The sequence below is a fragment of the Gracilinanus agilis genome, chromosome 4, assembly GCF_016433145.1.
Source record: "Gracilinanus agilis isolate LMUSP501 chromosome 4, AgileGrace, whole genome shotgun sequence".
Classification (NCBI taxonomy): Eukaryota; Metazoa; Chordata; class Mammalia; order Didelphimorphia; family Didelphidae; genus Gracilinanus; species Gracilinanus agilis.
In genome coordinates, this window is record NC_058133.1 from 475,361,480 (window position 1) to 475,378,524 (window position 17,045).

Below are 17,045 nucleotides of genomic sequence, written 5' to 3' on the forward strand. Positions count from 1 at the left end.
GCGCCTAATAAATACTAGATAAAAGTAGGGGGCGGGGCTTGTGGGCGAAGAGAGGGCTGATAGGCAGGGTCTACTAGTCTCGGGAACCACAGATCTGAACCTCCTTTTTCAGGCTGTTTTTTTTTTTTTTTTTTTTAACCCTTAATTTCTGTGTATTGGCTCCTATGTGATAGATTGGTAAGGGTGGGCAATGGGGGTCAAGTGACTTGCCCAGGGTCACCCAGCTGGGAAGCGTCTGAGGCCGCATTTGAACCTAGGACCTCCCGTCTCTAGGCCTGGCTCTCAATCCACTGAGCTACCCAGCTGCCCCCCTTTCAGGCTGTTAAGGAGGGGGACGGAGGAGGGCCTGCTCTTTCGCTCGTCCTCTTATCTCTCCAGAAAGAGAGAAAGAATTGGGTAGAGCATACCATGGAGAGGACGGACAGCCTTCTCGAAGACGAGGGCTGGGACGAACCAAGGGCGAGCGTCCAGGAGCGACTGCCCAGCTCCGAGCTCAGTTGAGGAGGGACTTACGAACTCGGATACCAGAAGGTTGTCATAGTTTCAAGAAGCCTGAAAGCTCACGCGCCGCCCCGCCCCACTCCGGACCCCTGGCCGGCTCTTCTTTTCTACGGCCCCGCCCAGCCGCCAGGATTCCTTAGTTTCCGCTTCCGGTTGCGACACTGGCTAGAGGTCGTTCTGTCCCCGAGGACGTGGGGTGAGGATCTAGGTTTAGCGGGTGGTAAAAAGTGGAGAGGGCGGAGGGGGCCCCGGAAGAATTCCTTTCTTCCCCTGCAAAAGCGGGCCAGATTTGGGGCGGAGGGTGGGTTACCGGAGCTATAAGAGGAGGTCGCGATCGCACGTGCTCCTCGCCTGAGGTGGGGTAGAATTCTGTTACTATGGGAACCCATCCTCTCTGCGATGCCCCTCGTTATTGTCCGCCGAGCTTTCGGTCTCGCTAGAGACCTCCTGTCCCAACCGTTCCTTAGCGTGTGCGGGCCTTCTCGTGCTCCATCCCAGCCCTTTTTCCAGAACACTTTTAGATCCTCATTCGTAAGTGGTTCCTGTGATTGTGCCTTTTTTCTTTCTGTCTATTCCAGCCCCCGCAAAGGCCTGATGAACACTGACTGAATTTAATTTTCATTTTTCCAGCTGGCAGTCATCTCCCACCACCCCCATCCCCTCCACCTACCCTTCAGCTGGCTTAGTCGGCAAACTCCTTTCCTTACAAAGGACAATTTTGTCCCAACATCATGGCAAATCACCTGAAGTTCATTGCCAGGACTGTGATGGTACAGGAAGGGAATGTGGAAGGTGCATACAGGACTTTGAACAGGTAAACTGGTGAGGGACCAGTAACTGAGCCTCCAGATTATTGGAAAACTGTATAGGCAAACAGGGTTCTTTTCCTTATCTCTAACATGTATCTGGATGATTTCTAAATTTTCCTTCCTCTAAACCTACAGAGGTTAAGGGAAGAAGATTCTTCAGCCCTCTTCATGAAGATCTTGCTATAAAGTTCAACTATAAACATGTATTGGGTATAAGTATAACTCTGTTGTTTGGGGAATATAAAATAAGTCAAAACATGCTGTTCCTGACCTCATGGATCTTACAGTGTAACTAAAGAATTAAGACATAACCTCAAAACAATTTAAGAATATGAATGGCATGGCCTCTTTTAGTGGATATTGTACCTGACTTGGTGTCAGGAAGACCTCACTTCATATCTGACTTCTAATGCTTGCTTACCTGCTGTATAACTCTGGGCAAGTAGTTGAATCTCTCTGAGCCTCAAGCATCTAAGGCTTATCTATTTATCAAAGCCACATTATCTGCTTTAGTAGGAGTTCCTATTGACAAGATGGTATATTAGCAATTAAAACAACCCATGTATTTTGCAATCCTTAAACACTACATAAATAAATATCATTAACAATAATTTGTCATTATTATTAAGCTATTTTGTGTTAGGAGCTGTGCCAGGTGCTTTTGTTGTTGAATCAGTTAGGTCTGACTCTTTGTGATCCTATTTGGTTTTCTTGGTAAAGATACTGGAGTGGTTTGCCATTTCCTTCTCCAGCTCATTTGATGGATGAGGAAACTGAGGCAAGCAGACTTAACCAGGGATTCACAGTTTGTGTCTGAGACCAGATTTGAATTCATAAAGATAAATCTTTGATTTCAAGCCCACTGTTCTATCCCTCATGCCACATAGCTGTTCTGTGTTAGGTGCTTGGGGATATAAAAACAAAATCATCCAGACTATAAAGAAAATAGGTAATTTAGGGGCAGCTAAATGGCTCAGTGGACTGAGAGCCAGGCCAACAGACAGGAGGTCCTGAGCTCAAATGTAGCCTCAGACACTTCCTATCTGTGTGACCCTGAGCATCCCCATTGTTTAGCCCTTCTCTTCTGCCTTGGAACCTTTACACAGTGTTAACTTTAAGACAGAAGGTAAGGGTATAAAAAAAGAGGAGAAAAAGTAGATAACTTTTTCCTTGAGAGAATATAGCATATACACAAATAAAAATGTTTTGAAAAGGGAGAGCATTAATATCTGGGGAGAATCAAGAAAGGCCTCATAGGAGAGGACAACTGAACTGGTCTTTGAAGAAAGAGATTCTAAGAAGACATAGGAGTATGTATGTATGCTAAATGTGGGGGACCACTTATTTACAAAGACCAGGAAACTGGAGATGAGATGTTGTTAATGGGAACGCTAGTCAGTCAGTTTTGTTAGAATGTTGAGTGCATAAAGGTACTTAATATGAAATGATTTCAAAAGTAGATAGAAGCCATATTGTGGCAGGCTTTAAAAACCAGTCAGAATTTTATATTTTATTTTAAAGGCAATAGGGAGCCACAGGAAACTTTTGAATATGGGACTCACATTGTCAATCTGTGTTTTAGTAATACTAGTTTCTAAAATAGTATATGATATCCCTTAGGACAAAAAGAGTGATTGATAAAGGGTGAAGTTAGTCGTGGAGAATTTTTTTTTAAAGAAGATAAATCTTTATGTGGGTCTTGAACCTAGTGGCATAAAAGATTGAGTGACAAGACCCAGATTCAAATCCTTCTTGTTTTGTGACCAAAGGCAAGTCACTTCATTTAAAAGTTTCAATTTCCTAATATGTAAGATGGAGAAAAAGGTGAGGATAGTAATTTGCATGCCTTAAATAAGTTCTTTTGGAAGCTCCCTCTCAAAAAAGAAGAGTTTTTTAGTTGAAATCAACAGCCCTTGGCTACAGCTTGGAAATGGGAGGGGTTGAGCTGGAGAGGAATTCAGGGAAGAAAATGAGGAAGAAAGAGTAGCATCTAGAAAACCTAGGAGGAGTATCAAGAATAGGGTGATCAAACATGGTTTAGACTATAAATGATCACTCTATTGCAAATATTAATATGGAAACAGGTCTTGACCAATGATACATGTAAAACCCAGTTGAACTGCTCGTTGATTACAGGGAGGGAGGAGGGGTGGGAAAGAATATGAATCATGTAACTATGGAAAAATATTCTAAATAAATTAAATTTTAAAAGGAATAGGGTGATCAACTCTTATTGTAAATATTAATGATATGTAAATAGATTTTGAACAATGAAATCTGTATAACCCAGTGGAATTGCTCATCAGCTTAGGGAGAGGGGAGGGAAGAGGGAACAGAAAGAACATGAATCATGTAACCATGGAAAAATATTCTAAATTAGTTAATAATAAAAAGAATAGGGCGATCAGTGTCAAAGACTGGAGAGAGGTCAAGGAGAATGAGGGTTGAGAAAAGGCCACTGGATTTGACAATTAGGAGATCATTGATGATTTTCAATAAAATGGTTTCAGCATAATGATGAGGTCAGAAGCTGGATAGTAAGGAGTTAAAGGAGAAGAGAAAAAGTAGGCATCTATTGTAGATGGCCTTCTAAAGGATTTTAGTCACAAAGGGCAGAAGAGATATAGAATGATAGTTATCAGGGATAGAAGGGTCAAGTGATGGTTTTTGAGGATGAGAGAGATACGGGTATATTTGTAGGCAGTGAAGGATTCAAAGAAGCTAGTTTAGGTTTTATGTGGGGAAAAACTTTCTATAATTAGTGCTATCCAGAAGTGTAATGGTCTGCTCTAGGAGGTAGTGACTTTCCTCTCATTACAGGTCTACTATTAGACACTAGATGTCTATTTTTCATGGTTTATTTTTTGGTTATAAGTTGGATGCTGGGAGTCCTCCCAGTTTGAAATTCTGTAGTTTTTCCAGAGTGTGTTTTAAATTTGATAAGCTATAGTTTGTATATTCAATTGGCTTCCCTTTTTTGAAAAATTTTTTAAGATCACTAATATTGACTCAGCAATATGTCAGGTTTTTTTGAGTACCCTAGGATGTAATTTATTTGGGTCCAGTAATTGAACTCATTAGGGGTAGCTAGGTGCTTTATTGTTTTCCTAATTTTCCTGGATTTTAACTCCCTATTAGTTATTTTTGTCTTCCCCTTTTAGTCCAAAGATCATTTGCTTTGGAAGAAGAGAAAACCCTGAAGCACAGTAAATGTTGAATTGTTCTAAGGACAATTAATATTTGATTTGTCTTTTTAAGTAGCTAGTATTTCTATGTGATCCATTGTTTTCCTCATTTTAACAGACACCACATCTGAAGGACAGGCAGTTTCTGAAGGGCCTAAAACATAAGGGCAGGTAGGTGGCTCAGTGGATAGAGAGCCAGACCTGGAGATGGGACAGGAGGTCTTGGGTTTAAATCTGGGCTCAGATACTTCCTAGCTGTGTGTCCCAGGACAAGTCACTTAATTCCAATTTCTTTAGCCTTTAACCACTCTTTTGCCTTGGAATCAATATACTCAGTATTGATTTTATGACAAAAGGGAGAAAAAAATCAAATTGTTTGCCTTCTCAGGGAGGGGGGAAAGGGTAAGAGAGAGGGAAAGAACCTGGAATTCAAAAAAATTTAAAACAATTGTTTAAAAATTTTTACATGTGGGAACAGCTGGATAGCTCAGTGGATTGAGAGCCAAGTCTAGAGACTGGGAGGTCTTAGGTTCAAATCTGGCCTCAGACACTTCCCAGCTATGTGACCCTGGGCAAGTTACTTGACTCCCATTGCCTACCCTTATCACTCTTCTGCCTTGAAGCCAATATACAGTATTGACTCCAAGATGGAAGGTAAGGATTTAAAAAAAATTTTTTTTTACATGTAATTGGGAGATATTTAATGAAATAAATAAACATTTTAAAAGTTAAATGAAAATTAGATCAGTGAGAAGAAGGAAGGTGGTCAGAAAAGAAAAAAAGGACTGCCTTATCCATCATTAAATGATACTTTATAGTCACACTTCATATTCCACTTAGACTGTTAAGCAATAATTAAAGAGTACAAGAAATGTGTGAGCCTCTCAAATCATTTTGGCTTCCTTCATTTTACATATCTCATTATCAGTAGAGTTTAGAAAGAGGCTCAAAGTATAATACTGTGATGGGTTGTGCACTCTCTTTTTCTCTCTTTCCCTCTTTTTCTTTTTTTCTCTCTTCCTTTCTCCTCTCCATCCTCAAAACTTCCATTTATTTATTGACATACATATTGAAGCTTCCTAAATACAAATATTGTTTTGTTTTTGTATTTGTATCCTCATAGGGCTTTGAACTTAGTAGATACTTATTAAATGTTGATTGAGCCCCAATTCATAGACACATAGAAAATAGATTTTTGTAATGCAATTTGTCATAACTAAGATATTATTATTCCTGTTTGTAGAACCTGGAATGGAAATTACTTTCATTATAGGTAGTGACTTACTAGACAAAAGCTCAGAGAAAAGCGTTGTGGTACAGTCTTATTTGCTGTGGAGAATCTTTTATAATCGTATTGACCAGGAGTTGGCTCTAAATTAGTTTGTCTTCTTCCATCATTCATAATCCCTCAACTGAAAGTATTTTTTCCTTCCAAAATTATTTCAAGAGCACTTTGTTTGGATCTTTGCTGTATCCATTACATTCTGTCTTATGTCATAATAGACATGTATTTTCCATCTTGGTATCCATTTTTCTTAAATGGTTGTTGAATTGAATCAGCCTCGTCCTCAGGTGACACTGACCCCTGGCGGTGTGAAGTTGGAGAAATTAGAGGCTAACACTGATGTTTTGCCATATAATCAGTAATCAGTTTAGTTTATCTTGAAGAAAAATTTCCTTCTGTCACTTGAGAGTAATAGCATCTCTTTTGATAACATTTTCCTTGTGGACAATTATTCATCTCCAACTCCTTGTAGTGCTATACTTAATCCTCTTTCTGATCTCTTTACTGACAGTGAGATAGGTAAAAGGCATGAAGCCAAGATTATTTGGGGGGCTCATATATTTCTTTTTGTCTAAGAGTCTGAAGTATGAAGTGTGACTATAAAGTATCACTTGATACCTTATAGGCAATCCTCTTCTTTTTCTTTTCTGACTACCTTCCTCCTCTGATTTAATTTCTATTTAACATTGTTTTTATTTATTTTTAATCATTTTTTATTTATTTCATTAAATATCTCTCAATTAACTATGAAAAACATTTTTAACAATTATTTAAAAATTTTTGTGTTCCAGATTTTTTCCCTCTCCCCAACTTGGGAAGGCAAGCAATTTTTTTTTTTTTTAACCCTTGACCTTCTATCTTAGACTTGATAACTAAGTATTGGTTCCAAGGCAGAAGAACAGTAAGGGCTAGGCAGTTGGAGTAAGTGACTTGCCTAGGGACTTACTTGTTTCATAGCTAGGAAGTGTCTGGGGCCTCCCGTGTTTAGGCCTGGCTCTATCCACCAAGTCACCTAGGTTCCCCAAGCAGTTTGATTTTGATTATATATACAAGGTGATGCAAAAACACAGTTTCATATTAGCCATAACACTAGTTTTTCTGCTACCTCTGCCAGCTGTGATATTTTAAAATTCAGCCAAAATTATCCTTCACTCTTGAGAGGAAATGGGGAAGAAAGTGCAAGGGGTTGGCAAAGAATAGAATAACATTTGGACAAATCCTGCCCCCCTGCCTAGCCTCCCTGGATCTCTGTCCTAGAATTTCCTATCTTCTTAATCCCAGTAGGCAGCAGGGAGGTTGGAGAGGGAGCCCAAGGATATTCAGTACCCTTCAGTCTCTGAGAGTATGGAAAGTCCTGGATTTGGGCTTGGTTTTACCTCTGACATTGCTAATCACATTTCCATGGACAGGGCCCAAGAAATTTCTCTGAACTTATCTGTTCAGGATAAAGCCTAGGAACAGTTGGCTTTGGGGCATCAAAGAAAGTTCTAAAGGAATGACTTCTTAAGTTCTTTGACAGAAGAAGCTATTGCAGAGATCTTGTTCTTTTCTTAAGAAGGCAACCTTTTGAGGGACCTTGTTCTGGAATCTTCTCCCTCCCTGCTTTATCTTGAGTTGATACTCCATAGAATGTTCCTAAAACCAATTTTAAGCCCTCCAAGAAAAATTGAATGGAGTCAATCCTGTTAAAGGTTCTTTCATAAAGGCCTATTGAGCCTTTACTATGAACAGTTAGTATTTTGGTATATTGGGGTCTCAGCATCTTTGCACATTTTAGGAAGTTCTTTCTGCTTTTCATATTCCTTATCTGATTACCTTCTGAAGTACCCTTTTTATCCCTGTATCAGATTTGAAAAGACCCCTTAATGTCATGTCTTAACTAATAATCCATGGCCAGTTTCTCTCTTTAGGTCTCTTAGATTTGGTAGTTGGCACTTTAAAAACAGGTTATTTGTTCTGTGTTCTAATTACACAAGTTAGTGTTAGCTAAGTAGCCAAAATGGTTGAAAAGAATGAGATAGTGAGAGGGAATTGAGCTAAATTCTTAGCACTTTGGGAGCATACTGGTAACCAGACAAAGGAGACTGAAACAAAGGAAATATGTTTATAGAGGATGCTGTCACAAAACTTGGATGTGTTATATAACCATGAGCCCTTATTGGTCAGCTAGGCTGAAGGGGAAGAGTATATGTTCCTGTAAGGTGGCTTTTTATTTTTTGGGAGTTAGGGGAGGTGATAAGTTGAAAGCTTGGTGTCTTGGTCCTTAAGCAAATGGAAGGAGAACTGGGAGCGTTCCCATTTGGCCCCCTTTTCCCTTGGTGGCCCATTGAATATATTGTGCACACAATTGGCTTGACACGAGCTGGCTGTCCTGACATGTGAGCCTGCTTTCCTCCTTACTCAGGCAGCTCAGCACCTTTTACATAATCTGTTGAATTAATTAAAACTTGTGACTGGTTCTTTCAGGGGTTGATTGCCAAGTATCTGCAATACAAGTTCCTATTTGTTTACAGAAAAGTTCATTGTAGGGCTAGTCTTTCAATACCTTTGGAAGCAGGCATGTCATTAGTAACACTCCTCATTTTTTCTTTGTGTACTTTATGAAACTTTATAGCATTTCCATTTTCCAAATAAAAAACTAAGTTAATCATGCCGTCCTGGTTAGTATTTACCTCTTAACTTGTGGCAGTAATCTATACTTCTCCAGAATGTTTGTTTTCTTTCTTTTTTAAACTCCTTTTGTTTTGATGTCAATTCTTAAGAGAATCAGCAAGGACTAGGAAGTTGGGGTTAAGCGACTTACCAAGGGTCACATAGCTAGGAAGTGTCTGAAGCCAGATTTGAACCCAGGTCCTCCTGATTCTAAGTCTGCTGCCTAGCTGCTCCTTAGGACTGTTTTTTCTGCTGCTTTTGTAGTATAGGTCCTTGTTATCTCCCATCAGAAATAATGCAAATATTAGAAGCTACTATAGAAGCTTCTTTATAGGTCTACCTCCACTTCTTTCCCTCAGTACTTTAAAAAAAAAGGATTATCAGGCTAAAATCTTTATTCATTCTGTCTGATCATATTTCTATCTTTAAAGAGTTCTGTGATTGCTTTAATGGGTACTCAATCAGATGAAGTGGGTCATATTTCATCTGAAATGTTTTTATCCTGTGAGATTCTTGTCTTTACCCTCTAGTAAATCTTCCGTGGGGAAGACATCCAATGAGTTGGGAATCATTTTCTAGTTCTTCTGACATTGTGTTGCTGAAATATGTCAGCTGTCCTTTAGCTATTCCATGTGACCAGCCAAGTATCTTTTTCCTTCTTTTTTTAAAGATTGGTTTCCCTATCTTGCTTGGGCTGCTCATAAGCCAGATGCCACACTGATTGGCACAGGAATTTTGACCTGTTTCATTTCCTACTTGTTGGCTCATCCCCTTTCTTGGTCCCTGGGACTCACCATCTTAATACCAAATTTAGTATAGACACTCAATTGGTGAACTCCCCTGCAGAAAGAACTTAAAAGTTGAAGAAATCTGCCAGTCTCAGTTGGATTATGGGCAAATGCTGCTATGCCAAGCTCATTTTCTTTTAAGGGACACCTTTCTTCGACATCTGTGATGTCTCTTAGGCACTTCTTCATTGGTAATGTGTTGCTGCTTCGTAATTCCCATCATGTCTTTCCTTTGCTCTTTGGGTAACCCTCAGATTTATTTGGAGATTTATTATATTCCATGGTTCATAGTGACATAGCATGATGGGAAGATCAGTAGTATTAAAAAGATGGGCTTAAAAAAAAAAAAAGATGGTCCTTTGTTTCAGGAAGAAGCTTGAGAAATTGAGTGAAAATACTGTACAAGTTCCTAAAGGCAATCCAGTCTTCATGCCTACACTTTTTCTGTCCTGGATCCAAGCTCAATGTCTATGTGCAATATCTATCCAAGAGAATAAGGACTGATAAAACTGATTCTGTAGGTTACTTGTCCATCTAGCTATGTAATATGGGCTAGGCAATAAACATTCATCATCAACATGGTTTTTTCTGGTGTGGATAGTTATACCACATAATTTTCAATGATTATGGATCTTATTTAGTAGGAGATCCTTCAATTTTCTCAGGTTGATACAATCATCACAACATCATCAGCGAACAGCATCTAGAAGACTATATCATCTTAAAGAATTCTCCATTTGGACTCAGACATCTTCTATGGCAGTGGCAAAAATCATTGGCAAGCATATAGCTTACTGTTTTGTGCCTTTTTTATTAATAATTAGAAGTTCATCAGGCAAAGTATCTCTGTTGTTTTATCTTTAAACTTTTACAGATTTCTACATGTGCATTACATATATATCCTTAAGGCACAGTTTTTCTTTACCAAATCAAATACTTTTGTTTTTAAAAAATCAATAATCTATAATTATATTGGTGGAATTTGTAGTCTCTGCACCTTTCTGCCAGCTACTGTAAAGATAGGCTGCTGCCAACTATCACATGTGAAAGTTCCTATTTTTTAGATCTAGTCATTTCAATCAGAAACCTTAACTCTTTTGTGTGGTGATCAAGATTTTTCCTGTCCTGTCCTATCTTTTTTTACCTTATTCTGCCCTATACAATTCCAGCCAAATTAAATTACTTTGTTCCTCAAACCCTACACTTAGTTTTCCACATTTCTGGGGCTAGATAGGTAAATATTTAACAAATGGCTCTCAAAAAAAAGATTCGCAACATTATTAAGTTTAATTGGAATTATTTAACATTTCCTCCATGGTTTTCTTAAGTCTAGAAAAACAATAAATCAAGCCCTGGTTTGGAGCATTTAATGATGTCCTAAATGTTCCTAATGAAAATTTATTAATTGGTTCCACTCCCTTATCTGTCTGTGTCTCTCCTCTACAATTCTGTTTCTAACCACTTTCTAAAGGACAACTCAGTTACTACTTCTTATAATGACCTATTTCCCCTTGTATTTCACACAGGGCTTTGTTTTATATTTTTTGGTTGCTAAAACTGGAAAGGACCTTAGAAACCATTTGTGCCTTACTGTATTTTGAGGAAAATGAGATTCAAAGAGGCTGTCACATTCCCAAGGCTACACAGGGAGTAAGCACCTAAATTGTGATTAGAACCCAGAGCTAATTTCTAATCTGGTGCTGTTTCTGCTATACAATATGCCTTCTGATTAAATATAATTATGCATTATAGTTATTTATGTCTTATCTTTTGTTGGATTTTAGGTTCCATGAAAAGCAGGCACTTCTTTTATCTAAGCTTTGTATTTCCCACCTCCCAATACTTAGCATAGTATAATACTTATACTTATATATAGCAGATACTTAATTAAAGTTGAATCATAGGTAGTTGACTTCTGTTCAGGGAATCCTATTTGCAGATTTCATCAGAATGTTGGAAGGACCTAGTCAGCTTTTTATTTTCTTACCCATGTATCATGTATTCATGATACTGGATAGTTCCTTACAGTCTTGTGATCAAATCAAATAGCATTTGCAAATAAATGTAAAGTACTTGCAAACTTTAAAAGTACTATATGAACCTATGTACTGAAAGATGAACTACTTTATAATATTCTCTTATATTCTTCTGACAATTTCAAATTCCTCTTCCTACCTATATACTGACAGGGTCTCTGAGTCATAGAATTTCAGAACTGAAAAGGACCTTAGAGATGTGTTACTTTATAATCTTTTTGTACAATTTCTATAATTCATTTACACCTAGCCCTGCTTTCTCTTTATCTAATCTTATAAAATATAAAGACTCTGAATAATAGTAGACCCTGTCTTAGAAAAACACAATTCTAGAAGCCAGTGATTCCCAAATTTACCTTCAAGACTCAATTTATGCCATGTTGAGGTATGAATACCATGATTATAATCATGAATGCTGTCAGCATCTTTCTGGGTTCTAAGTAATGTACATATGCCCTAATTAAGGATCTTGCTGTGGAGAGGAGAGAACCATAATACAGTGGAAAGAGTCTTAGCTGTTTGATCACTAAAACCTTCCTGGGCCTCCTCACATTTAAAATGAAGGGACTGTTTTAGATGGCCTGTGAGATTTTTTTCTAGCTTTAGATCTGTCCTCCTGGGATCCTTGTTTCCTATTGCAATGGTACTGTGGTTTTCAAGACATCCTAAAAAGTGAAGAGATATCACTACAAGATAGGACCATTTTAGACTAGAAGGGAATATCAGTTCCTCAATTTAATGGTTCTTGGCCTGCTTACGGCCTGAAAGTTGGCAGATAGAAATGTATGGAGTCCTTTATAAACCTGGGGAGACTTGTCTAAAGACTTCATGACCTTTGAGTGTTGTATTTTCTTCCTAATTTGGGTTAATCTCTTTCCTACCATCTTGGGAATTGAATTGCCCCACTCCTCACGAAACTCTATTCAAAAATGATTCTCCAAATGACAAACTGAATCTGGTAATTAAGCAGCAGGAACCTGGGTGGGGCACACTGGGTACTAGGATTCAGGTTAAGGTCTCGAATACATTCAATTTATATTTTACTTAGTAGAATTTTTATCTGATCTCTGTACATTCAAAAAGCTACTTTCCAGAGCTTTATGATGTTGATATGGAATAGCATAATGAATAAGACATCCCACTGGGCAGAACTGGTTGGTGATTTGTGTACTTCTGCTGCTTTATCCAGTCTAATTCCCACCTCTACCTTCTCACTGTAATAACTATGTTTCAGGTCCCACATCCCCAGTCCTTACGGTGATTCACAATAAAGTGATAGGATAAGCTAGGAATTGGGCCATGCAAACAAACCTAGTTAAAGACGACAGCAGAAGAATGATGCCTTTGCTGTTGTAGAGTAAAGCCAAGGAAGGGTTGAGGGAGATAATCAGATATGGAGAATAGGGTCAGTGCATCAAGGGGAGGCTTCCTCAGACTTACAGGAAGCTACTGGGTGAGCTGACTTGTCATAGTGACATTGTCATACTCGGTGTTTCTGTTTTGACCTGGCTTAGTAGAGAAGGAAAAGGTGGGAGCTGTATCATAAGCTCAAGAAAAGAAGATATTTTCCTAATGTTTCCTTGCTAAGAGCTTGGGTGATAAGAGGACAGAAATCATCTACAATCCTACTTGTATCATTGCTTGGTAGTAGGATAGATTTTGATACTATTTCTTTAGGAAACTGAGGGATAATTAGACTATAGATCCTGAGGGTAGGAATATCAACTTCCCCTCCCCCCATCCTCTTTTGCCTTTCTCCATGGATTTAGGTACTGAATTTTGCACATTGCTGGTGTGATATTGGAAATTTGGTGGTCCTTGAACTAATTTTGAGGTCCCTGATCTAAACTTCCTATGGACATTTAGGACTCTTTCAAAACTACATTTCCCATGATTCCTCTTGTGTAATGAGGTAGACAGGAAGTGTGCTTATGTAGACAGAGGTATAAAGACTCAGGACTTGATTGGTATCCTTTTTCTGGCTGTGGAGCAGGAGCCAGGATGGGAGGGGCAGATAAAAGGCGGGTCCCTTTAAACCAGTGATTTCCAAAGTGGGCGCCACCACCCCCTGATGGGTGCTGCATCCATCCAGGGGAGCAGTGATGGCCACAGGTGCATTCAGGGGCGGTGAATAACTGTAAGGGGGTGGTGATTTTATGTGACAAGGGGCGCTAAGTAATATTTTTTCTGGAAAGGGGGCGGTAGGCCAAAAAAAGTTTGGGAACCACTGCTTTAAACTAACTCTTAACAGGCACGTGGCTTCATTTTTCAAAATGTCTATCAATAAACCCTTTAAAACCCTAAAATTATATATATATATATATATATATTTTTTTTTTTAATTTTTATTTTTTTTTTATTTCTTACAGTGGGAGAGTGTTAGGGATTATCCAAGGCATCTAACCAATTTGTTTTGTCTCTGTAAAGAATTCTTACCGTGGATGGGCTTATTGATGACATCAAACGGAGGAGATACTATGAGAAACCATGTCGTCGACGACAGAGGGAGAGCTATGAGACTTGTCGGCGCATCTACAACATGGAAATGGCACGAAAAATTAATTTCTTGATGCGCAAGAATCGAATGGATCCATGGCAGGGCTGCTGAGGCCAATGGGGATAAAGAGACCCAATGTGAAAACTCTCTACTGGGCAATAACTATGTCTCCACAGGTTTCTTCTAAGAGCCTCAAAAATTGGAGAATTTACTTTCCTCTTTTTCCAGCCTTGTTTTCCATCCTAATATATTCCCATACATACCTATATACTTGCATGCATGCCAGGTTTAGCCCCATATCAGTGACATCATTAAATGTTCCTCACTCCTATATCTTTGATTAATAGACAACCCCACGGCACTATTTCTTTGCCATTCTAAAGAACCAGGGGGCAGACTTAAAAAATGAATAAGTGGAACATAACACTTTATTCTATTCCTTGACCCCAAATAGTTCCCAGTAAGGAAAACTGAGAACTATAGACAAGAAAGACTCCCTAGCATTATTTAGAAAAATTATCTATTCTTTCTAATGAATAATTTCCTAAACTGAAAAAGGGCACTGCTCATGTAGTTGGAATAAATTCTACTTTTGAACCATCTCACCAGACTACTGGATGAAATCTTTCCCCATGAGAATTCCTGGAAAGCCTGCCAACCCTAACATTCATGCCTGTTTTCTGTCTTTTGTTCTGCTTTTGTATTCAAGTTTGGGGAGGAGGGACAAGAATAAATTGGAGACAGGAGGTTGTGATAATAGGCATAAAGGTGAATAGGGGAGCAGTTAAAATGTGAAAAAGTCGAGAAGGTGGAGCATACGTGGGATAGATCTAAATCAAGGAAACAAAGTGGAGTTTTACACCCCACCCCCAATTTCTCTTCCCACAGCAGGTACTCTTGGGTATGTGACACTGACAGCTTGTGGCATTGGGCCACTGGAGGGAAAGCCAGCTGCTTTGCTTCCTCTCCTGCTGTCTGTTTGTTCTGGCTTCAGTTCCCAGATAGCCGTGTTGCTGATATTAGGCAAGTAGACGCCAACCCCTGTAGGAGATAGGGAGGCTGAGGTAGGTAGCCCACCCCCTCTTTCACACAGGCTGTAGCCTTCTGTAGCCTGCATGGTGTTTAAAAGGGAAATAAACAGTGTAGACTGCCAAGTTTCCTTCCTTCACAACTTGCAGATATTCAGACGTCTCCCTCTGGTGGTAAGGAAGGCTTACTCATTTATCTTCTTTTTAATATCTTCCCCTAGGAATTCCCATTTATAGTGACATCCTTAGTGATTAATAAAGCTGAATCTGTATATGATGTAACTCATGTGGTCTTTGCCCTTTTGAGCTTTTACCCTTCCATTAATGTCAACATTAAGAGTACAAGAGGAATACTAGAGAAATAGAAGATATCCTTGTCTTCTAGAAGTTGATAATCCACCTGAAAAAGACTATATACATGTGGGAAAAAAATTTTTAATTACAGTTTTATGTACAGTCTCACTTTTTTTTTAACCCTTATGTTCTGTCATAGCATAGCAATGAGGGTTAAGTGACTTGCCCAGTGTCACACAACTAGGAAGTGTCAGAGGCCAGATATGAAATCAGGCCCTCCTGACTCCAGGCTTGTTGCTGTCTACTGAGCCACCTAGCAGCCCCCTCAAACACTCAATGCCATTTTGTTGTCAGGCAACGTATTTTGTCAATGTTTTCCCTTTTGTCTTCTGTGTCAAAACAAAATTTAGGAAAGGAATATATCAAAGCAAGAAATCAGTTACATATAAATTCATGATAAATATATTCCACAAACATTGTGTCAGCCTGCTGTTAGCAGAACACCCTTGTGAGGGAGGAGGGAAAATACAAAGTTGACCTACTAATGAATCCCTGTCCTCATGCACTTACAATGTGGGGGAATGGATAAGATACAAATATGGATAAATAAGATACAAAAGACTTAAAAAGTGTATTAAATTGCTATTTGAGGGCCATAGTAAAGAAGGAATTACTTTGATACAGTAGATCAGAGAAATTTAGGAGCGATATGATGTTCAACATGTCTAAAATAGAAGTGATTTCAGTCTCCCTTCTTTGAAGTCCATCCTCCCATAGCAGCCAAAATTAACTCCCTAAGACATGGATGTGAAAAAGTCATGAAGCATTTAATTTAAGCACTGTGTGCTTGGCAGGCACTACACTGATTGCTGGAAATATAAATACAAGTAGAAAGAAAGGCTATCCTTGTCCTCAAGGAGCTTACATTCTAACAGAGGAAGACAACACATACTACAAAGAAGATCGGGGGAAGGTACCCAGAATGGCCTGGTAGGTAGAGTCCAGAGTGAAATGAAAATAAAGCTGGCCTCAGTTCTTAAAATGGAGGTTTTAGGGGAAGTGGCAAATTTGAAGGGGCAGAGTGTACTAGTATGAGAGAACCTGGGGTAGAATAAAGTTCCAGGATGAGGAAGCTGCTATGGCATGATGGAGAAAGTACAAACTCATGAGGAGATCCTGGAGAGAAATGATGCCATGGGCAGCCTAAGCTTCAATCCCATAAAGTGTGCTATATTCTGACTCCACTAAGTCAAGACATTTCATTTTAGTCCACTTCATGGATTCCAGATTCTAGCTAACCTCACTTATTTGATGCTCATGAATCCCACTTGCCTTCCCACCTCCATCTCACACTTCTGGGCCTGACTGCATTCCTTCCTCACCTGAGCCTCCTAGAATCCTTGGCATCTATGACAGTGCACAAGAGACACTTAATAAGCACATATGCATTAAGAAATTACAAACAAAAAATCAGAGAAACATGGCAAGATTTTACAATCTGATATAGTGAAGTAAGGAGACCTGGAAACTGCATTTCGATGTAAAAACAAGAATACCAAAATAAAGCCGAGTGACTGAAAAAACAATCATGGTCTCAGGTAAGTTCATGAAACATACTTCCTCTTGGCAAAGACTGGGCAACTGAAACAGATGACTGTATACATGGTGCTCTTAACGTTGTTAGAAGAAAATGGAGGGGCAGTTAGGTGGCTCACTGGATAGAGAGCCACGTTTAGAATTGAGGGTGGTGGGAGGGTGCCCTGGGTTCAAAAATATGGCCTCAGATACTACCTAGATGAGTGACCCTGGGCAACTTAACCCCAATTGCCTAACCCTTACCACTCTTCTTCCTTTGAACTGATATAAATTCTAAGCCAGAAGGTGGTGGTGTTTTTTATTTTTTAAAGGGCAGGGGCAGGACATTTCCATGACTCCAATAAAAAAGAAAAGGCATCAATAAAACATTTAAA

The 17,045-nt window shown here is 39.0% G+C and overlaps 1 protein-coding gene across 2 annotated transcripts; it reads left to right on the top strand.

Moving 5' to 3' along the window:
* The first annotated feature begins 658 nt into the window (after nucleotides 1-658).
* Nucleotides 659-15,063, top strand: MRPS21 (mitochondrial ribosomal protein S21). 2 transcript variants are annotated; one of them, XM_044676108.1, is made up of 3 exons: nucleotides 659-697; nucleotides 1,132-1,315; nucleotides 13,684-15,063. In XM_044676108.1, the coding sequence occupies exons 2-3, from the start codon at nucleotides 1,233-1,235 to the stop codon at nucleotides 13,862-13,864; spliced, it is 264 nt and encodes an 87-aa protein (XP_044532043.1). In that variant the 5' UTR covers nucleotides 659-697; nucleotides 1,132-1,232; the 3' UTR covers nucleotides 13,865-15,063. The 2 variants fall into 2 exon arrangements, with proteins under 2 accessions (XP_044532043.1, XP_044532042.1); XM_044676107.1 differs by lacking the exon at nucleotides 659-697 and adding an exon at nucleotides 771-1,032.
* The last annotated feature ends 1,982 nt before the right edge of the window (nucleotides 15,064-17,045 follow it).

What these genes read in the sequence shown, in the direction of transcription:
- MRPS21 (XM_044676108.1), top strand. Translation starts at nt 1,233, where the DNA reads ATGGCAAATCACCTGAAGTTCATTGCCAGGACTGTGATGGTACAGGAA. An exon ending in GCATACAGGACTTTGAACAG is followed by an intron (nt 1,316 to 13,683) that starts GTAAACTGGTGA and finishes GTCTCTGTAAAG; the next exon opens with AATTCTTACCGTGGATGGGC.